Raw genomic sequence first — 23,345 nt, 5'->3', positions numbered from 1 at the left:
AGTAGGCCGCAGCCTGGGCTTTCCAGGCTGTAGCTCCCCAGCTCCTCAGCCTTTCCCCAGCCCTGCTCCACTCAGGTACCCTGTCTCTGCTCGCTGCAGCCAGGCCTTTCTCCCTCTGAAGACAGAGAGAGGCTCCTGGCTCCCAGCCTCTTTATAGGGCCAGCTGGGCTCTGATTGGGGCGTGGCCCAGCTGCAGCTACTTCCCCAATCAGCCCAGTAGGTGTTTCCCTGCCCCAGCCTTCTCCCAGGGCTGTTCCAAACTCCTCAGGGCAGGAGCGGGTGTCCACCCTGTTACAGACAGTTCTGACTCTATACTTCATGGGAGAAAACTTGAATGCACAGGCTGAGACTCCAGAAGGCCAGGGTTCCATCCAGGGCCCACAATGTCTGTCTTTGGTGATGAAGCCTATGACCACATAATGGCCCAAGTCATCTGCCGTCATGCTGGCTTCAGCACTAGACTTTAAGTGAGGTTGAGCACAGGTTTGTCTAAGTCCATGACTCTTCCATTTAATGTGACGATCAATAAACCACTGAGTTGTCTGCATTGGTGAACCTTGCTAAGAGTCCTAAGGTTTGGCACTTTAACCTGGTTCTGGCAGCATGCCAACAAAACCTGACACTTCAGAGGGCCTCCGGGTAACTTTGTTATCAGACCTTTGGAAAAAATGATGCCTCCTTGAACCCAGAAGTCTGGCACTGATGACTCAGCCCGTGTAAACTGCCATGCTTTTAATATATCTCTCGGCAAATTTCTCTTAACTTTTCCTGTCAAGAGAAAGGAGAAGAGAGATCCTTTATCTAGTACTGAGAATGTCTCTCAAAACAGAAAAAAACATTGACCCCATTCTAAGGATAATACTCCAGAGCAACCACACCAGCACTAGAGTCTACAATGCAGTGATCCCAGCACCACCAGCAGACTTTTCTCTTATCCACATCTCTTTGACTCTGTCCACATCCTCGAGCCTCAGTGTTGAACTCACGTTTAAAATATTAGCACCCCCATTATTATTATTATAGCTTCTCTAGATACATTCTCTTCTGCCCGGAACAGTTTCAAAATCCTCTAGCATGAATCTGCGTTTTGGGACTGGCAACAGTCTCTGTGCCATCCAGTATGGGATTTGAGGGTCATTCATGTTCACCTTGTCACCAAGAGCATGCTGTCTCTGACTTTGGGGGCAGCTCCCTCTCTGTCCTTGTGAGTTTGAAAGGATTTTATGCAGGGACCTGTCCAATTGCTGAAGTGGTCCTGTGGATATGACTTGCTTATTTGTGATGGAGTGCTCTATTCACTGCAGGTATGGCGCTTCCTTCTTGTCATTCTGGGGAATAGCTTACCAGGTCAACGCCCCTTCCTGTTTTTGCACACTGTCCCTCTGCCTCTTTGTCTGCAGCTCCTGTCTCGCCCCAGGAGTTGTTGCAGCCTCTTTGTGACTCAGTTTTGTGGTTTTTTTTTTTCTTTTTTTAATATTAATAGAGATATCCCATCTCCTAGAACTGGAAGGGACCGTGAAAGGTCATCGAGTCCAGCCCCCTGCCTTCACTAGCAGGACCAAGTACTGATTTTGCCCCAGATCCCTAAGTGGCCCCCTCGAGGATTGAACTCACAGCCCTGGGTTTAGCAGGCCAATGCTCAAACCACTGAGCTATCCCTCCCCCCAATTCTCTGGCTTGGTCACTATTTTGGCTTCCCCTTCCTGGGGTTGGAAAGTTTCTTTCCCCACACAGGCTCAGGCAATCTTCCTACATACTTCCCTGCTGGTGCCACTTCCCCAGTGGCTGCTTTGGGAACCCTGGCTTGCCCTCTACTCCGGGTTCTGGTTCAGTGACCCTCTAGTCAGCAGTCAAGGTCTGTTTCACTCCATACCTTGCTGCATTTCCCTGAGCCCTTTCCTAACCTTTGGGCTCTCCTTTACATCTTTGGGTCTGCCAGCTTCAGCACTCCCTCCTCCCAGGGAACAACTGCAGCCTATGTAGCCTCTGTAGCCTCCAAACACTCTTCCCTTTTCCTACGGAGTGATTGAAGCCTTTCTCAGCAGCCTCTTTTGTTGCCAGCCTCCTGGCTTATATAGGCTCTGCTATTTCCTGCACAGAAGGTGAGCTTCTTCTAATTAAGGCTTTTCTCTCAGCCTTCAGCCTAATAGGTTAATTGGCCCATTTGGCCTCCATTAACCCCTTAAGGGCAAGTGCGCGATGTATACCCCATCACAGGCCTTTTATAGATTGTGAAGCCTAAGAACAGAGGGTCTGCCTTACTTATCATGTGACTCTTTCTGGGGAAACACTGACCTAGTGTGGATGGTGCCTGGAGGGTAAGAATCATGGAAGATGCATAAATTTAAGGTATGTAGTTCTTTAACAGCACATGGCAGTGTAGCAGAGGTGGCACAGTTGGTTTCATTTTCCCAAAGAGGTTAGCCAGCATTCAGAAGTTTGGAAAACATTGCCTTAGGGGGGATTGCACCCTTACACATTTATCTTTATAAAATAAATTACATTTCTCATGACTATTACTTCTATCAGGAGAGCTAGTGAAGAATTACAAATCGTAATGACTGATCTCATAAGAAGTGAGGTTTTTACCCACGAAAGCTTATGCCCAAATAAATCTGTTAGTCTTTAAGGTGCCACCAGACTCCTTGTTGTTTTTATACCACATTACATAAGGCAGTGGTTCTCAACTTAATACACAATGTGTTACCTGGGCTTCAGGGGCCAGGTGGCAGGGCAGCTGCAGCCTGGACCCTGAACCCCAGAACTCTGCTGCGCGGGACTGGCTGCCCACCCGCCCCGACCCCCATGGGGCCGGGCCAGCCGGCTGCCGGACCCGACCCCTGCCAGAGCCGACCAGAGCTGGCGAGGCCGGGTGGCTGCCCTGGACCCCAGACTCCTGCCACGTGGGGTGGGCCGGCTGCCCTAGACACAGACCCCGGAGCTTGCGGGGCTGGGCGGCTGACCTGGACCCCCACCATGAGGGGCGGGCCGGCAGCCCCGACCTCATCCCCACTATGCTGGACAATGGGGCAGCCCGCATCCCTCTGCGGCGGGCAGACAGGAACTTGGCGGACCACAGCCCACGGGCCGCCCTTTAGCACTTGAGCTGGGCTGCAGTTGTGTGCTAATTGGGCCGCATGCAGGCCACGGGTTGAGAACCGCTGAATAAGGACACAGTGGTCCTCCAGTCACATCCTAAGTTGATTCCCAAAGTGGTTTCACACATCCACATCAACCAATCCATCTGCTCCCTGTCTCTTTCCCCTAAGCCCGTGGCCTATGGAGGTGAAGCTTGTTTCCATATGTTTACTGTGAAAAGGGTTCTCTCTTTCCATTTGGAAATAACTAAACTTTATGCAGTTCAACCGATGGTTTTAGCCTGTATGGGGAAAAGTGCCATTCACCCAGAGATTATTAGAGGATTAGATCCTACACAGTTTTGTTATAACATAGCTGAAGTCCACATCCCATCAGGGCTTAAGGCTCACTCAGTAAGGCCAGTGCTGAGTCTGTGAGGTGCCTTAGACTTATCTCAGTTGCTGAACTCTACAGAACAGCTATTTAGAGTTCTGTTTATAAACTCAGTAAACTCTATGGGTTTTGGAGAGGTGTTCTGCAGTCTTTTCCTGAGAACTCTTCAGGCTACATTCCGCTGGTGCTGTACTACTCACTAATCCCCCACTAGTCAGAATGTGCAGGGGTCCATTGAAGAAAAAATCTAGATTACCTCCCAGTAACAGTGATTCTTTGAAAGTTGCTTCTGCACATTCACACTTACCTCCCCCCCCTCTCTTTTACCCGACAGTTCTCTATGCACATAGGACTCTGTGCTTCAGGAGAAGGAACTGAGGCAACTGGGAGCTGCACTCCCTTTAGAGTCTGAATGTTTCGAAAAGGGCATGATCATTCAGCTCCCACAGATAGGATTTTCAAGAGGGGTTCATGAGCTTGAGGTGGCAGGGGTACCATCCCCCAATTATAAATGCACAGGGTGACTGAAGAATCACAGCTACTGGCAAATAGCCTTTCTGTGATTCTTGATACATTAAAATATTTATTGTGGGATGCTAATATTGTGTTATCTTAGTTTTCTGCATTTAATTTCTCTTAAAAAGAGCTTCAAAGATCTTATGGTTGCCATTGCAGTCATGAGGCATGTCATGTGGGTTTTGGCTCAGCACGTAAAGCTGGCATTGCTTTAAATCTTGGTAGTGTAGCGTTTTGGTGAAGAGGATGGTCAGAATCATTACCTTCTCCTGTTTGATGTCAGGGCTCAGCTTTGTTCTGCTGGGGATGGAGGACTTAGGGCTTGCTGATTGTTAATGCTGTAAATATAATGGATCACTTTATTGATAGTAGTAGGATGTAATTTTCTTTTTGTCCTTGAATACTGATATTTTATTCCTAAATTCTGAACATTATTAACTTTGCCTTGGTGTTTAAATGACCTGCAACAGATAAATCATTAAGTTAGTGGGAAGAGAGACAGTATCAGAAGTTTCACACTGCATCTTTCTGATTGATGTGTGGCAAAGAAATCTTGAAAGATATATGTTGTGCCTGTAATGGAGATGAAGAAAGTTTTCTTCTCCATCATAGAACTCTCACTGTGATCAGAAATTTGAATTATTATCAGTCATGTTTATTATGCTAGTGCCTAGAGGCCAACCAAGTAGGGCCCCCATTGTGCTGGGACTGTACAAACATGGAGAAGGAGATGATCCCTGCCCCAAAGTGCTGACAGTCTAAGTAGACAAGACAGGCACAGGCGGGGTGGGGGAGGTAGGGGAAGGGAAGGAGAATTAACAATGTGAGAGTTACAATGTGAAGGCAGCAAATGCCATGTCAGTTCCACGATTTTTTTTGGTGGTGGGGGTGGGTTGAATAACAGCCAGATTCAACTGTATTTTCTTAGATTGAACAAAGGGTTAAGGGTATGTGACCGTGAATTTTTTATCTTTGTCAAGGATAATATTGTTTGGTTTCTGTGTATGCAGTTCCAAGAGGGGGGGAAGGGAGGCATTTACCAATGTGTAAAATATTTGTAATGTTAGAAAATAAAGGCAAGGTCATTGACATTGGGAGAGGTAGGAAATACTATTCTAATGGATATATATATATATATATAAAGTAGCATTGATTTAAAACAGGGGTAGGCAACCTATGGCATGCGTGCCAAAGGCAGCATGCAAGCTGATTTTCAGTGGCACTCTCACTGCCCGGGGCCTGGCCACCTGTCCAGGGGGCTCTACATTTTAATTTAATTTTAAATGAAGCTTCTTAAAACATTTTAAAACCTTCTTTACTTTATAATATATAACAAAACTATAGTTGTATGTAGACTTATAGAAAGAGACCTAAAAACGTTAAAATGTATTACTGGTACTTGAAACCTTAAATTAGAGTGAATAAATGAAGACTCGGCACACCACTTCTGAAAGGATGTCGACCCCTGATTTAAAACATATAAGAGATCTGTAGTAGGGATCTGTGCTAAACAGCCAGTGTGAGGATATTTTTGAACTGTCCTTTTTAAAATACAAGGTGGTCCAATAAAAGATATTACCGTACCGACTTTGTCTGACCTGCTCTTAAAAATCTCCAGTAATGGAATGAAGGAATATACAAAAGAAATTTCAGTTTAAAACAGAGTATAATTTACTTATTTTTAAAGAGAGAGAGACACACCTGTCAGGGATGGACTAGATAATACTTAGTCCTGCTATGAGTGCAGGGGAGTGGACTAGATGATCTCTCAAGGTCCTTTCCAGTCCTATGATTCTATGATTTTGGTTTATTGTTTTTAGGATTGTCCATCACTTTATTCTGCAGCCTCCCTTTCATTTCCCTTTACTTTCTGTAATGTACGCAATATTAATAGAGAAGTCTGGCTTCAAAGAATATGAATTTTAAGACCCAGAAACCCCTCTCAGTTCTAGGAAAGGTAAGATTTCAGGTAGCTTTAATGCTAAAGCATTAATCTAAAGATGCTAGCATTTATGGTTATTAGTTGCTAAGTTCCAAGGCCTGAAAAGATGCTGTTTACCATAAAAGTTAAATACAGTATCTGTAAACACTTAAAATGTGCTGTTAAATGGATATCACATGGTCTTATCAAATTACTTTGAATAGTTTTAAGCTGAATAATTGCATTTCTTCTTCGGCATGAATACTGTTCATGTTGGTAACACCTCATAATTAAGTGTTCAGCCCTTTAAAGGCAATTTTAAAACCATTAGATGTATTTCTTGTAGTAATGTTTTGGGGAAATAATTGAAAAACTCTTCAGTACTGGGGGTAAGGGAACCTGCCAGAGGAAGAAATCAGGTTGCAATGATTTTATAATTACCATTTCTGCCCCACCCCAAATATATGTATTGCAAGTATGGTTTTAGTAATTTATCATGCCATTTTGTGAAAACACATGTTTTATAATTTTATAACTACTGATGTCTTTTGTAGCTCGTCTTTATTCGTGCCTTGACCAGATGAGAGAAGTGCTGGGGGAAACTGCACCAGAGCAGGTGATGGTGGAAGCAGTGTTGAATAGTAAATTTGATGTACAGAAGGCTTTGGATCTTGTGCTTGCACAAGACAGTAAGCAAAATGTGAAGACCAAGAATGAAGAAGCTGTGATTACAGGAAAGACAACAAAAGGTATGCTTTTATTTAATTATGTTTTGGTTTAGATTAAAGTTCACTGGCTGTGCATAGGATACTCGAGTTTAGAACTGGAAGATACTTGCACCGTTATATCAAGATTACTTATTGGAAAACAAAACAAAGTTCTCAATCTTCTATTTCTAAATACATTTCATGGTTTTAAGATATATAGAGAACATCTCTTTAAAGGAAGCAGTAGTTTTTACAAAACTTAAAATCAAGTTTTAGTTTTAGACTTGGTCCTCCCACCTAAATTCAAAATGTAAGCAACCACAATTCCCAATGAAATTCTGTTTTCTAACATACTTTAGTTATGTTACTACTTAAGTTATCCAACTGCTAACTTTTTTTATTTTTTTGAGACCGCAAATGTTAAGACATTTTAAATGTTTGCTTGTGATATAGCAAGACTGTTTTTGTAGAGCTAGTACAATAGCTTGGTTGTGTGGATTCAGACATCTTAAGAGTTGATATTCATTTACTAACTTAGTGTTTCTTTTGGTGGATAATTGTAATAATTTTCCTAAATGATTGAATAAATGCCCTTCAGAACTCACAGTTCTATTTGATTATAGAGACTATGATGCAATGCAATTTTTCAAGTAACATTTAGTAATTAAATGCCTTTCATGTTTCTTCTTAACTTTGCTGTTGCTGTCTCCTTAAAAAAATGGAATTTTTCGTTGTGACTGTGCATCTATCTGAAAATTATTGGCTATTGTAAGGTAAGGAGATTTACTTTGTTCAGAAACTTTTACTTATTCAGAGAACTTGTCTTACTTAATAGAAAACTCTTCAGCAAACACCAACATGTCTGAGCTCAGTAGCCTGACAGTCAAAACTAAATCACCTAGTTACTTTTCAACTTTAAGTGACAAAACACTCTTCAAAGCTAAACATTCTAATATATCCTCAATCGAAAAGAAAATATCTGAATCTTCTAATAAATCTTCAGGAGTTCTATATTCTTCCCTCAGTAATGATATGTATGAAGAATCATGTTATGAATCTGTCAGTAAACATGTAGCAGTACGACTACCAGACAATACCAGCACAGTAAGTTTGATTTCCAGCAATGAAGGCAAAATTTGCTTTAGTGTAGGTGCTGAATTATTAGAAGCTAGTCAATCTGAAAATCCTGCCTGGAAGCAGTTGGAGTGCAAGGAATCACAAGACTTGAAATCTTTGCTGATGCAGAATATAACTAATGATTATTTGAGCCTCCAAGACAGGGGACTGCTTGGGGCCCAAAATTCTTCAGATCATAATAGTAAAGGAAGTATGGATAGTAGTCTTGGCTTAATGAGTGCTGTAGGGAAACTGGCACTTGATAATGATATAAACTGTACTCAGAATAGAAAGACTGAGCATTTTGAAAATTTTCCTTCATTTCTACAAAGTACCAGGCAAGACATCTCATCTTCAGAAATGGGTAGTTTGCCATTTTCAAAGTCTGGCGGTCCATCACTGGCTGACCTACTTCAAGAGCACCAGGAAAGTAATTCAAGCCACTGTTGTTCTTTGTCTGATCTTTATAACCAATCATCTATGAGTTTTATAGATTTGAAATTGGGATCCTCGCCATTGTCACAACTAGCTGGTCAACATCAAGCTGCAACTGGGCTGTCAGAATTAACTGGATCTCTGTCTTCTCTGGCATTGTCTCAGGCTTCTCCAGTAAGAGAACTTGAGGATTTGTCACTTTCAGATTTAATTGCAGAAACCATTGAAGTGGATAAGCCTCAAGAAGCAAAAGACTATTCGAGGTTCAGTATAGCTGAAATGTGGCCTTCTGCAGGAGTAAACACAAACATTGACTTAAGTGTCCTTATAAAAAATCCAGAAGTATCTGCAGAAGCAGTAGTACGCCAGTCAAATACCATAGTCCCAGAAACTAAAGGTTTAAGTTCAAAGCAAGGAAAAAATATTATTTTAGTTAAAGGAAATAAAAAAGGCAAAAAAGGACGTATTTCTAAGAGCCAGGATCTCTCTCTCTCATGGATGAAGGCTCTCTGTGCCAGACCGTCAGCTTTTGCTTTAACTTTGTGTCTCCGTTATCCTCCAAAAGGATATAAACGGCGCACAATTGATATCCATAAGACTTTCCTATACAGTAGGCAAGTACAAGAAGTAAAAAATAAGGAAAGTGACCCTTTAATATCAATAACACCATTTGACTTTAAATCAGCATCTCCTGATGACATTGTAAAAGCTGGACAAAAAAGAGCCTTTACGAGAGAATAGTGTAAAGTAGGGGAAAGAAATAGTATTTATCCTTCAGAGCCTTTTTAAATGATTTTATAAATTTTGTATGGTGTGACTTTATGACCCAGTATTCACATTCTGTATTTTTTAATTATACATTTGATAATTCTCAACAAATAGTTGGTGATCAACAAATTATGTGAACTTTTAAACTACTGCACTGAGTGTCTGTATTTTTATTTTTTGCATACTTTTCATTAAGATACAATATTTTAATTTTCACAAAGTCTTAATCTTTAATACGTAGGAATTGCACATATATAGAATACTACTGTACAAAAGTACATTTCTAAATAAGAAAAAATAGACTTAATTTGAAAAAAAAAAAATCCTAGATTTACCATTCTATTTTACTGTTTGGTTATATTGCAGAACAAAACCTAAAATAGATATTGCTCTGGATTAATTTGATTAGATATACTTAAATTTAAAGATTAAAGTTTCTGGTACGTTACATAATTAAACTCTTGTGGCACGGTTTAATTTCCAACTGTTGCTAATTTCATTCTCAATTTCATTATTCTTTTATATACTTTGGTCATAGTGATGTCACTAATCTTAGAAAATTATCTTATGTTCTCAAAAGCTCCAGTCATTTAAAAGAAATAACCCCAGAAAAATCAGTCATTGACCACTATACCTGATAAGCCATTTGCTAGCTTTTTGGTGGGACCAGACTTTTTTATGACAGCAAACTACTATAACTTAAGGTTACAGTTTTTATATCTGTTCAAAACATCCAAGTGTTAAAACTGGGCATTTAAGGATATTGGAAAACAATTGTGTGTATAGAATATATTTCATCAAAATTTTTCCAGTTGGAATCCATCACCTATTTTAAGTCTGTTTGAAGTGTGTTGGAAGAAAAACGTTCCTTTTTTCCCCTTTGTCATTAGTCATGCCTAGTGAAAAGGCAATGACAAGCTATAGGTGCTGTTTCTCCTTTTAGGAAAAAGTTGCCTTTAGTAATGGAAATGTGTAATTTTTGCATTCTCTTTTCTTGCTGGAGCCAGTGCTCGTTATTTCGAGTCTGAATATGTGAGGCCAAAGTCAGGTCTTGAACTTCATTTCTTATCTAATAGTCATTGGACTCTGATACTGTCTATAGGTAGTCCTACCTTTACACAGGTGTTTGTGTTTGTCAAATAGTAGTAGTTTTTCACTTGGATCCATGGACTACCAGTCAGTATTTTCAACAGTCAATCTGCAATATATCCTATACAAGTACTATTATTACTAGAAAAATAAGCTTGTTTATAGTTTACCATAACTTTATTCAGATATAACCAGGAAACTGTTATGAAATAATGGGTTAAATCTTAATGGTGGAGCTTTAATAAGTTGATTTATAAAAAAGAAACCTTAATATTTAGAATTGTTCCTAGCTTTAAGTAGTAATGTCAGTTTAGTTATAAAAATGTATTTGAAAGCACTGGAATGCAGGTTTCATTTACTATACATTAATTTGTTTAGCTGGTAGACATTCGTAAATTGTCACTATTTAGGGAATTCTTCAAACATATGAGTATCAGACTCTTTTTTTTGTATTGAAGTATTTTTGATCTTCTAACTTCTCCAGAATAGAGTTCATGGTTCTAGTGCCTTTTAATAAAGATGGTAGCCCTGCAGTGTTTATATTCTAACTGATCAGCTTGATTTTTGTTTGTTTGTTTAGTCACTCCTATCCAGAAGCCTTTAGGAGCCTTCAGTAGGTTAAAACATAATTAATGTAAACATCGCTTGTTTAGGTAACTCAAAGAGCAGAAATAAAACCCAACATCCTCCTATTCTGCTCACAAATTATATCTATTTTTCCCAACATAAACTAACATGGAAACAGTTTCTTGAGCCTTTTCCTGAAGGATGTCACATTCTCTCAAATTATGAGAAGAACTTTCTGCTGTCTCTCACCTTAAACAGAGAGAGCCCTAGATGACTTTTGTTGCTATCACAGGGCAATCCCTCCAGTACGCTAGTTCTTTTATCATTTCAGATTTTCATAGTAAGTGCTCCAGTTTTACTTGCTGAACAGTAAGCAAGCAAGGAAGATCATGGTGAGGCTGTTCACTGGCTCAAAATACTGACTGAATAGTTCAGAAATGTTTAAAAAAAATCTTCATTCAAGTTAGCTGTTTTCTGAAGTCTCTCTAAATATGAACAGCCCTTTACTTGATACCCAGAATCTGTTTTTCCCATTAAGATTTTAGGTCTTATCTGAAGAATTTGTGCAATAGACAGATCTCCAAATTTATTTTAAATGGGATAGTGTGCTACCAGTGATGAAAAAATTGTTTAACATTTTAATAATTTTTTTTTTTAATGGCCCAGTCTTTTTTAGTTTACTTTAGGTGATTTGGTCTTTTCCTGTTCATGCTACTTCCTGATGGCTTGAATTGGCTTTTCTAATGGAGGTGTTACTAATCTCTGGTGGAAGAAGTGCTATTATATTTAGTGGAATAAATTGTTTCTTTGCTTCTGCTGCTTCTGTCTTGTCTTCGCCCTGTTCTGTCTAGTCTTATTGTGTTGTCTCTGTTCTCTCATTTCCTCTTTGCTACTCTTCTCCCAAACCCTTCTTTAACATTAGATGCTGCTAGCAGTTTTAGAGCCAAATTCTGCACAAATCATACCTGCACAGAACTCCTGTTGATTTAATCACAAGTTACGTGCAAGTATCTGATGAAAGAATTCAGCACTTAGAACCCAGTCCTGCAATGATATCTGTGGAGATGAACCCATGGGCCTACGCAGCGCTCCATTGACTTCAGTCGGACTCCAACCACATATGGCTGTCCACCCACACAGATGTCATTGCAGATTGGGGCCTCAGTGTCTTACTTTACATGTAAGTACTAGGTGACTAACCCTTAATATTTCTCAGATCTGTTGAATTAGTACTGTTGGTGATCCTGAAGATGCAATGCATAATGCTGTTCAGCAGGATAAAAATCATGCAGCGTGTGGTGGGGATTGTCTGCCCAGATTGTAATCCTGCAGCCTGAAATGATCCTTGAATAAATACGCGCAGAGGGTAAAATTTTCAAAAGCACCAAAGTGACATCCTACATCACTTAGGAGCCTAACTTTCATTGAATACAATGAGACTTAGGCTCCTGTGCCACTTAGGCACTTTTGAAAATTTTACCCACAGTTTTGATTTTTAACTAAATGGTAGCATGTTACTGTATTTTTAAAACTGAAACGGGTGTATAAATAAATTACTCAATAAGAACTATGTTTATGTGGTTCACCACAGAAAATTCTTAATTTTCTTAAACTACTGCATGATATTATGGCACCTGGAATTTTCATATAGCATTTGGTTGGTTGGTTCCAAAAATGTTTCTACCTAATGAACATTAAAATCTGTTAGTGAAATCCCTCTTTGTTTACATTTTATATAAAATAGTCAGGGAGGTGGTTTGTTATAAATATTTCCTTAATAGTTTGCAGCCAGTCTGTGACTTTGCATGTGTGTATATGGGTCACTTGTATTAATTGCTTATATATTGATATTCAGATTTTGAAATCGTAAAGTATTTGTGTCTATGCGCACACACAATGTAGACATGAAAGAAAGCATTAAGCTACATGGAATATACTGCTTACAGTGTTAAGACTGTTGTAAAGTATCTTTTGTACATTAAATTGTTTTTATATGTAATTTTTTTAAAATTAAGTGGGTCATTTAATATTTTTTTTAATGAAATTGCTTTGTGAATACTGCTTTTCATTTATGTACAAAAAAATAAAACACTTCGTAAAGACTGATTAAATAACACATGATTTCTTGCTAGTAGTTTGTCTTGTACAAATTTTGTTGCTGTTAGCAGTGCACTAGCCATTTCTTTTGAGGAGGTAGGCCCCAGTGTATGACTAGATTTGCACAGATGTACCCCTGTTCTCATACAAGTTTCCAGAAATGACTGAGGCTCTATGCAGACAAATATATCCACACATATGGAATCCAGGTGCAGTATAGAGGTCATAGTTTCTTTTTTAGAAATGTATTTGAGAACCTTCACACTGTTAGATTATGGATAGAATTTTTAGGCTTCTCTATGTTCTAAGCAAAAAGTAGAAGGGAAAGGATACTAATGAAATAACCATCTAGCTCTAAAGAAAAAGTTCTATGCCTGACATTCATTCTCAGGGCTTGTTTATACTTACAGCTAAATTGGTACTGCTGCATCAATCGCAGCAGTGTCCATTTAGTGGGTCTGGTGAAGACCCGTTAAGTTGATGGGGAAGTGCTCTCCCGTCGACATCTGTACTCCAGGTCCCCAAGAAGTGTAAGGTAAGTCAGCAGGAGAGCGCTCTCCTGTTAACACAGCGCAGTGCAGACATGCTGTAAGTCAACCTTAGGTATGTCGACTTCAGTTACGTTCTGTGACAGGGTCAGGCCAGATGGCTACAGGAGAGTGTTAGAAGGCAGATATATTAGTCCCAGATTAAGTAGATCCCTTTTCCCTGGGTAAGGTAACGGGCGGTTCCAGAACAAGCAGGAACTTGCTGGAACCAATTAAGGCAGGCTAATTAGGACACCTGGAGCCAATTAAGAAGAAACTGCTAGAAGCAATTAGGACAGGCTGGCTAATCAGGGCACCTGAGTTAAAAAGGACCTCATTTCAGATTGTAGCGTGCATGTGAGGAGCTGGGAGCAAGAGGCACTAGGAGCCGAGAGTGAGAAGGCATATTGCTGGAGGATTGAGTGTGCAAGCATTATCAGACACCAGGAGACAGGTCCTGTGGTGAGGATAAAGAAGGTGTTGGGAGGAGGCCATGGGGAAGTAGCCCAGGGAGTTGTAGCTGTCGCGCAGCTGTATCAGGAGGCACTCTAGACAGCTGCAGTCCACAGGGCACTGGGCTGGAACCCGGAGTAGAGGGCGGGCCCGGGTTCCCCCCAAACCTCCCAACTCCTGATCAGACACAGGAGGAATTGACCTGGACTGTGGCTTCTACCAGAGGGGAAGGTCTCTGGGCTGTTTCCCAATCCACATGGTGAATCTGTGAGGCAAGCAAATCCGCCAATAAGCGCAGGACCCACCAGAGGAGGAACTTTGCGACAGTAACTTATGTAACTGAAGTAGCATAAGTTAGGTCAACTTTCAGCTTAATTAGACCAGCCCTCAGACCATACATTACAGTGGGGGGCAATCAGTACTGCTACATTTAAGGTTGTACAGGTGTTCAGGCATTTATAACTATCTGACACTTTTATCTTTCAAGCTTAAATTTTCCAGGCTTTTGTGTCTGCCTCTGGGTGTAGTTGTTTTGGAAAAAATGAGCCAAAAAAAAAGCTGAATACAAGGCGAGTGGAAAATTAACTTTCTCCATTAATTAAAAATAAGCTTCTTTTGACAGCTTGTGTATGTAGTTCAGGAAGGCTTTACTGCATATATGTGCAGACCAGTTATAGTCCTTGCCTCAATCGCTATGCATCTTGCAAGGTAAAAGCTGCACAGCTCCTAAGGAGTCCAGGTCTCCTGTGGCATGTCTAAAGTGTGCTGGAGTAGGATGCCCTCCTGTAGACCTTATTAGGAATCTGATACAGAGGATTCCAGTGATATCTAGACAAATGAGTAGTTGCATGTCATGGAATTTATTTTTCTGTTTGACAGAACTTAGGAATTTCATCCAAATAACTATGTTAAGAGAAATTAAGGTTGCATGATGAAACATCCAAAAATCAGGAAATGATAGATAAGGTTGCACATGCATCCCTTCCCCCTCTGCTCTCATCCAGAGCCTCATGACTTCTGTTTAGGTGCGGAATCTCTGCCACTCTACCCTTCTGTCCTCCAGGCCGTTTTCAGAGAGCCGAGGGTATCATTGTTGCTTTTGGGTTCTCTTCTCTCCTGAATAGTTGTGGTGCAGGGCTTTTGCTGGGCTAATTTTCCTAAGTAGCAATAGAGTGTCATTGATATGATTGTCAATTTTGCTGTTGTCCACCAGACTCAGAGTAACAGCAGTGAACATGATCAGTGTCTTCATATTCACTATGTTGCTGCTCATAGCTCTTCAATAAGCAACAGCATAGACACTAGAGTGGTTTCCAGGCATAACAAGAAAATGCTGCATGGATTAATGTACAGGAGGTTATCTTTGCAAACATAAGGGCTAGAAACTTTTTTTTAAATGAAAGGTTAAATTTTACAGAAATAAAATGATTAAACATCTCTCCTCACATAGGAAGATTTAATTTGTAATTAAGTGACTTTTGAATGCTGTCCCATAATTAGGGCCCTACCAAATTCACAGTCCATTTTGGTCAATTTCACAGCCATAGGATTTTTAAAATAGTAAATTTCATGATTTCAGCTATTTAAATCTGAAATTTCACAGTGTTGTAATTGTAGGGGTCCTGACCCAAAAAGGAGGTGTGTGTGTGTGTGTGTGTATTGGGGGGGGGGGGGGAATCACAAGGTTATTGTAGAGCAGGTTGCGGTACTGCTACCCTTACTTCTGCACTTCTGCTGGCAGTGGCGCTGCCTTCAGAGCTGGGCAGCTGGAGAGCAGCGGCTGCTGGCTAGTAGCCCAGCTCTGAAGGCAGCGCCACTGCCAGCAGCAGCGCAGAAATAAGGATGGCATGGTATGGTATTGCCACCCTTATTTCTACGCTGCTGCTGGCGGAGCGCTGCCTTCAGAACTGGGTGCCCGGCCAACAGCCGCCGCTCTATGGCTGCCCAGCTCTGAAGGCAGCACAGAAGGAAGGGTGGCAATGCCGTGACAACCCCCCTCCCCCCCAAAAAATAACCTTGTGACCCGCCTGCAACTGCCTTTTGGGTCAGGATCCGCAGTTTGAGAAATGCTTGTCTCCTCCGTGAAATCTGTAGAATATTGGGGGGGGGGGGGGTGGAAGCACACAAAAGACCAGATTTCACAGGGTATGTCTACACCCAGCTGCTAGTTCGGCGGCTGGGAATCGAAGTTCTGGGTTCGACTTATCGCGTCTTGTCTGGACGTGATAAGTCGAACCAGGAAGTGCTCGCCGTCGACTGCGGTACTCCAGCTAGACGAGAGGAGTACCGCGGAGTCGACGGGGGAGCCTGCCTGCCGCGTGTGGACCGAGGTAAGTTCGAACTAAGGTACTTCGAACTTCAGCTACGTTATTCACGTAGCTGAAGTTGCGTACCTTAGTTCGATTTGGGGGTTTAGTGTAGACCAAGCCTAAGTCTGTGACGTGTTTTTCATGGCCTTGAATTTGGTAGGGCCCTACCTATAGTAATTTGCATGAACCAGTAACTAAACTTGGCAAATAAAAACTGTACACTAAGGACTTTCAGAAAGTAGAAAAATTAAATATATTAGATTTAAATAAAGTTATCCAACTTGTTTTTCATATTTTCCCTGTTAACTTGCTGATTACCAAAGCTGTTTGTGATTAAATAAGAGCCTGCTCTATCACAGTCCATGTTCTATTTAATCCTTCAGTGAAGTGCTAAATTTGACACCTCACAGTCATTCATAGAGCAAAAAGACTGTCATAAATGCAAAAATACTAACTGCAGGATCTTCTGAGGATAGCTCTTATTGTAGAACATGCATCTTACATAATTATCAGCTATGCAAAGAAAACACTGAAAAGCAAAGTAATTTGGTATAATAAAAGCATCCCCTAGGAAGATAAAACTATAATAAATTCATAGATCAATGTTTTATTTCATGCCAGTTGAACTGACTGAATAGTGAAATTATAATGTTATAATCAGCAATGTGCAAGCTCAGTTGGCATATTGTGTTCTGTTCTGGTTACTGTCTCAAAAAAGATACTAGATTATATCTAGGGGTTCACTGACAGGTGCCAAAATTGATTTAAGGCATGGAGAATCTTCCATGTATGACACTGAAAAGATTGAGGCTCTTTAATTTGGAGAAGAAATGAGTGTGAGGGCATGTGGAAGAGGCACGCAAAATATTGAATAATACAGAGAAGGTCAGGCAGGCACTTACTATTTTACATAATGCAAGGACAAGGGCAATTCAATGAAGAATTGAAAGACAACCAGTTTGAAGTGGACCAAAGGAAATACTACTTTGCATGATACGTGAATAACCCGTGGAATTAATTGCCACAAGATACTGAGGTCAAGAGAGATGTTGCAACATGAGACTTAAAGGCAAACAGATATGCCTTTTAAACTAACAAAAAAAAGTAGTTAACCTAAACCATGGCAGTATACCTGCGTAGATGTAAAAATTACATCAATGCTTATAAGCGTTGTTATCCAGGTCTGAAGGAAAAAGGCAGTACCTTGAAATGGCATATTCAATGTAAATTACCTTTTAAAATGTGTTACAGAAGAGTGGTAAGAATGTGGCCTGAGCATGTTGATACAGTAAGACACTGTCCTTTACCCAGCAAACTTACATTTTGAGACAATGATTCTGCAGTGGGGCTCCACATGGATGGGCCCCTTGCACCCATGCAGAGTTGATTGCAGGCGTGTGGACTAATTTTGTCATGTTCATATTTTACATTTAGTTCATTTTTGAAGGAATCAAGACTGATTGCCTTTGCTGTTTCCTTTTGTCTTGTAGAAAGTTGAGAAGAAAAAGTCTTAAGCTTGCTGCCTTAGACTTTCTATTGCCTTCAAGAAGCAAGTGCAATAAGCTTAAAAGACCTGGTTGTTTGTTAATGGGGTTTATTTGGAGAATAGACATATGCAGAATAATTCCTTTTTCCAATTCATTTATCTGATACTCTTTTAAATATGTAAATAAAATGACTTTAAAAGCTTTTCATGAAATTCTCAGAATCTTAGACCCAGAAGTAACAGGTTTTCACACACAAGTCTTTCTGAATCACACTGCTTCATGAGAATTTCTGTATTCTTTGCAGTGCCCAAAGGTCTAACTGAGATAGGTAATCTTTGGAATTTTGTGCTCTGCCCTATCCAATCCAATTACATGCATTTCAACTGTATTTTTCACTAGACTACTTGTCTGCAAATAAGCCTTTCTGCGAAACAAATAGAGTAACCAGTGGCTCTGGAAAATAGGTAGCTGTACTGAATACTTGTGAACACTGAGATGCTTCTTCCAAGTTCTGAACTATCGGTTTCATTCTGTGTTGCACAATGATTCCTGCAATTATTTCTTTAGAAAGACATGCTTTGTAATGGCATTGGGAGGAAGCATAAAAATAGTATGTGGTCATAATTACTTTCACAATGCATATACACAAGGGGGCCTACTTAGGGTTGCAGGGGCAACCTTAATTCTGGCATTTCCTAACTTTTCAGTGCCCAAAGGTCTAACTGAGATAGGTAATCTTTGGAATTTTGTGCTCTGCCCTATCCAATCCAATTACATGCATTTCAACTGTATTTTTCACTAGACTTTATCTTCTTTATCTTAATTTTGTAGCTTTAATTTTCTTTTAATGTAGGTTGGTTGGTTTGTTTTATATAATATAGATCAGTAGCTGCCAAACTTTTTTGCTGCCAAGGATCTCTTTGGCATCTGACTAAATGTTCTAGATCCCTTTAATTTCTGGTACTATTAGAATGACCCCGCCAGCGTGGGAATGCCCCAGCCATCATGACCTCTCTGTCATGGTGTGTGGAGGATGCCATTTTGTCTCTATTCCACTGCTTTTGCTGCATGCTGTTCTGGCACATTCCAGCTCTGGCTCAAGAGATGGACCCCTGCGTAACCCACAACAGACCCTCAGGGATCACTTTGGGGAACCACTGATACAGATTATATGCTTTTGGGCAGAAAGCAATTTTAAAGCTTGAGTCTGTGCTACAGTATGTATTCATCGGTTATTACATGGAATGTGTTCAGAAAACGTATAACTTCACAATAAAGTCAAGTAGGCTACAGTACTACTTTTAATGAGGCTAGCTTTGTTTCGAGCCAGAATTGTTTTGGAAATTGAGCTAATGAGTTTTTGCCTAAGTGTGTAAGACAGAGAGAGAGAGACTGTAGGTAGATTTAAATGGAATAGAAGATTGGACATCATGATGGAAGATAAAATAAACTTAACTAAGTTTAAGGTAATGCATATGGGCACCAATAGTATATGCTTCTCATATGCTATTGCCGCTAAACTTGCAGGATTTTCTATGGGGGGCAAAAAAGGGAATATGTCTCTGCAGCTGTAATGTATCTTTAGAAATAAGTCTACATTTTCTGTGCAGCTGGAATTCCAATCCTCTCCTCCTTTAAGTTGCTGTCTCCAGAGAGGTCACTCACTTTGAGTGCTTCCAAGAGAATGTTGCTGTGCTATACAAGTTGCTATACATGTCTAATTTAATGTTTGTCTGATGTATATTAGCAGTTAGGGTCAAATAAGAAACTTTGAGTGTACTAAAGAATAGAAATTATTGCATTTCATGTTGCTATGTCGGACAATGATACACCATTGAATAGAGTGCTGTGTTCATACGGTCTTTAACTTAGGAAACAGAAGTGAAGTTTTTCTAGGGAAGAGCAAAGAATATGGTTAGATGTACACCAGAGATTGCAGAGACTAAAATTACGTAGAGAAGGAGAATTATAAGGGGACTAGACAGAAATCCCAGACTAATGAAGAGCATAGCAGAATTTGATATTTTTTCCTTTCTTGAGATTGTAGAGACACTACATGATGGAAAAAGGACAAATTTAGAATTAATAGAATATAGTCAGCCTGTGAAATGTATTGCTAAAGAAAGTGGATGCAAATACTGTTAATGTTAAAAATGGTTAATTTTATGTCCATTAAAATGTCTATCTAAGGAAATCAAAGGTAATAAAATCTTGAAATTTCAGTGTGTTAATGTGCCTGGTTCTTTTTCTCCCTTCAAATGGGTAGCATTGCACAGTTATTCAGGTGAATCTTTTGCCTTCTGAAACATTGGAAATAGACTGATCCAGGGTGTGATCCCATATTTGCAACTATACTGAAATTAAATTGACCTCATATTTATAACTTCTCTGAGAAATCTTTAAAAAAATTAATACTTCAAGTATAATTCTAATCTGAAAAATGCTTCTGTAAAAAATGGCACCACCCTCTTAGTTAAAAGGCTGTGCTTCCTAGGCATATTCATTTTCATTTCTACTTGCTTTTTACTGTTTAAGATGTTTTCATTACTTTTTTTTTACTCCTGTTAGCACTATAGAACACACACATACATACACATACATACATACTGATGAGGTAAGCTAGATTCTATTCCATCTTGGGCCTCATTAATAGAATTGTTAACTTTCTGATCGTAAGATTTTTATTTTCAGTGATGCATGAACCAGAAAAAGTCAGATCTTGGGTTACATTTTTGGGGTTGACCAAAAAAAAAAAAAAAATCTTGTAAATCTTCTTGTCCACTCCTTCAGGATCCTTTTCTGCTTCCTTTATCCAGGAAGCATCAGTGATTGGCTAGTGGAGCAATAGGTCTGTTGTGCAGTTTTATCACCAGCTTCAGGGTCATGCTCCAAGCCTTCTTTGCCAAGCCATTCTGTGCTGTTCTGTCCCAACTGATTTGCTGGCCCAATAAAGGACATCCCTTGCCACTGCCTTTGCAATGTTGGGCAAGTTACATAGCTGGAATTTTTCAAAGGTGCTTATGGGAGTTTGGTGCCTAAATTCTATTAATCGCTTCATGACTCACTGAATCCATCTCTAAAATGCTGATACTAACAGCAGATTTGATCTGCAAGTTATTGATGCAATAAAAATGGAATTCTACTGCATCCATTTTTACAAAATCATTTTTCAAATTAGATTGTTACTTTATGTGGGGATGTATCATCCTTACGCCAACCTAATGGAAAGTTCCATGAGAAGGTAAAGGTCACAATGGGACACTTGCCAGGCAATGGCTCATGGCCTTGTAAAACAAAGGCGCCTCCTGGTGGTCTAGGGATTATATAAGATGAGGTAAACAAGGTAATAAATCATGGCCTTATGTAAGGAACGGTTGAACCAATCGGTGTGGGGCTATACATGTGATAAACACATGATTCTCCTTCTTGTCCAATCGGTAGATGTGTGATTATAGCCTAATTGTGTTATGTAATGTTGAGAAAAACTATAAAAGAAAGTTTGTAATAAACAGGATTCGATTCAGCTTGCAACCACATTGGTCGTGTGCTTTATCCGCTCCGCATGGGACCCCACAACTTTAATATTCTGGTTGAAGATATTCTGTTTAATGCATATTAATTATTAACTTACAATACACAAAGCACTATATACTAGTGACCACAACCAAGAATGAAGCCTCACTCTGCTAGGTACTATAAAATGCATGGTAACAGACAATCCCTACACTAAAATACTTAAAATCAAAATAGATAAGACAAAGGTTTGGGGAAAAATAGGCACAGAGAATTGAAGAGGCGTGCCCCAAAGTCTGATGGCATGTTGTTGGCAGAGTTGGGAATAGAACCAAGGTCTTCACAGACCAGTCCAGTGCCCTAACCACTAGTCCTCAATGCCTCACCAGCAGAAATACAGACTACAGGGGAGACAGTATTCATTTATTAGTATAAATTGCTAATTTATTATTTTTGTTAATGTCAAATATTCTGGGAATTTTACAGACATGTCTGAAGAAAAAGTTTCTATCTCCAACATACAGATAAAGGGGGAGTGGTGGTGGTGGTGGCGGCGGGGGGTAGAAGGAAAAGAGAAGGATGCAACATAAAAGCAAAGTAAGCAAATGTGTGGTATATTTTTTAGCTCTACATTTTATTCTAAGTTAATCGCCTTCCTCTGTCTCAACCCCTTCCCTTCCTCTTTCTTTATATCAAAACCTGTCCCGGTTCTATTCCATAAACAATTTCCAGCATATCAGCATAGCCTAGGTATGACAACACACTGGAACAAGAAACAACCACTCAGATAAATACCACAGAAGTGCCTTCACTAACCCCTGCAGCTTACTATAGTGATTCTGACTTCTTTGCTCCATGGTGACGCGGGTTTCCCAATCCAGGGACAGACACTTGATGGTCTGGCTTTCATGCTTCCAGATGCGCGTTGCAGTTGCAACAGCTTTCTATTCACGAGTGCACTGTAGTGGAATGCAAATAATCATATTTGTACAATTTGGGGATTAATATGCGACTTGAATGGTGGGTGTAAAAATGGTTAAAGGGGAGACTAAAATGGGTCATACTGAAAGGGGAACTGTCAGGCTGGAGGGAGGTTTAGTGAACTTGTTCAAGGATCGGTGTTGGGACCAATCTTATTGAACATTTTCATTAATTACCTTGGCACAAAAAGTGGGAGTGTGCTAATAAAATTTGCAGATGACACAAAGTTAGGAGGTACTACCAATGCAGAGAAGGAGTGGAATATCATACAAGATGATTTGGATGACCTTGGAAACTGGAGTAATAGAAATGGGGTGAAATTTGGCAGTGCAAAGTGCAAGCTCATGCAATTAGGGACTAACAAGAATTTTTTGCTATAAATTGGAAGCGACAGAGGAGAAGAAAGACCTGGGTGTATTGGTTGATCACAGGATGATTATGAACCGCTAGTGTGATGTGGTCATGAAAAAGGCTAATGAAATCCTAGGATGCATCAGGCGAGTTATTTCCAGTAGAGAGAGGAAAGTGTTAGTACCATTGTACAAGGCACTGGTGAGTCCTCATCTGGAATACTAGGTGCAATTCTGGTCCTCCATGTTTAAGAAAGGTCACTTCAAATTGGAACAGGTACAGAGAAGAGCTTCTAGGATGATCAGCGGAATGGAGAACCTATCATGAGAAGAGGCTTAAGAAGCTTGGGTTGTTTAGCCTCACCAAATGAAGGCTCAGAGGAGATATGAGTGCTGTCTACTTATCTATCAGAGGGATAGACTCCAGGGGGGAGGTGAGTTATTTAAGTTAAGGGCCAATGTTGGCCCAAGAACAAATGGATATAAACTAGACATCAGTTTTTAGGATTGAAATTAGACATTGATTTCTAATCATCAGAGGGCTGAATTTCTGCAACAGCCTTCCAGCCGGGCAAAAAAACCTAACTTGTTTCAAGACTGAGCTTATTACATTTATGGAGAAGATGGTATGATGAAGTTGCCTACAATGGCATATGGCACTGCTTCACCTGCTATTAGCAAATATCTCCAACAGCTGGAGATGGGACACTAGGTGGGAAGGGCTCTGCATTACAACAGTAAATTCTTTCTCGAGTGTCTGGCTGGTGGGTCTCTGTACGTGTGCAGGTTCTAACAGATCAATATATTTGGGGTCAGGATGGAATTCCCCCCCCCCCCCCCCCCCCAGGTCAGATTGGCAGAGACGTAGGATTTTTTTGTTTTTTGTTTTGCCTTCCCCTGCAGCATGGGGCACAGGTGACTTGCTGGTTTCATCTAGAATAAATGGTGGATTCTCTGTAATTTGCAGTCTTTTAAATCAAGATTTGAGGACATCAGTAACTCAGCTAGAGATTATGGATCTATTACAGGAGTGAGTGA

The 23,345-nt window shown here is 40.2% G+C and overlaps 1 protein-coding gene across 2 annotated transcripts in view; it reads left to right on the top strand.

Moving 5' to 3' along the window:
• HBS1L (HBS1 like translational GTPase) overlaps positions 1-23,345 on the top strand; it is a 106,305-nt gene that overhangs the window by 13,894 nt on the left and 69,066 nt on the right. Inside the window, exons 4-5 of one of the 2 annotated variants that reach the window (XM_065402174.1) lie at positions 6,463-6,657; positions 7,394-9,196. In XM_065402174.1, coding sequence (XP_065258246.1) covers positions 6,463-6,657; positions 7,394-8,907 — 1,709 coding nt within the window. In that variant the 3' untranslated portion in view covers positions 8,908-9,196. Of the gene's footprint in view, positions 1-6,462; positions 6,658-7,393; positions 9,197-23,345 lie in introns of those variants that run through there. The other variant, XM_065402173.1, reaches the window with a different exon arrangement.

This window comes from Emys orbicularis, chromosome 3 (assembly GCF_028017835.1).
Source record: "Emys orbicularis isolate rEmyOrb1 chromosome 3, rEmyOrb1.hap1, whole genome shotgun sequence".
NCBI lineage: Eukaryota > Metazoa > Chordata > Testudines > Emydidae > Emys > Emys orbicularis.
Note: the sequence above shows the minus strand (reverse complement) of the source record. Positions and strands in the feature narration are given on the sequence as shown.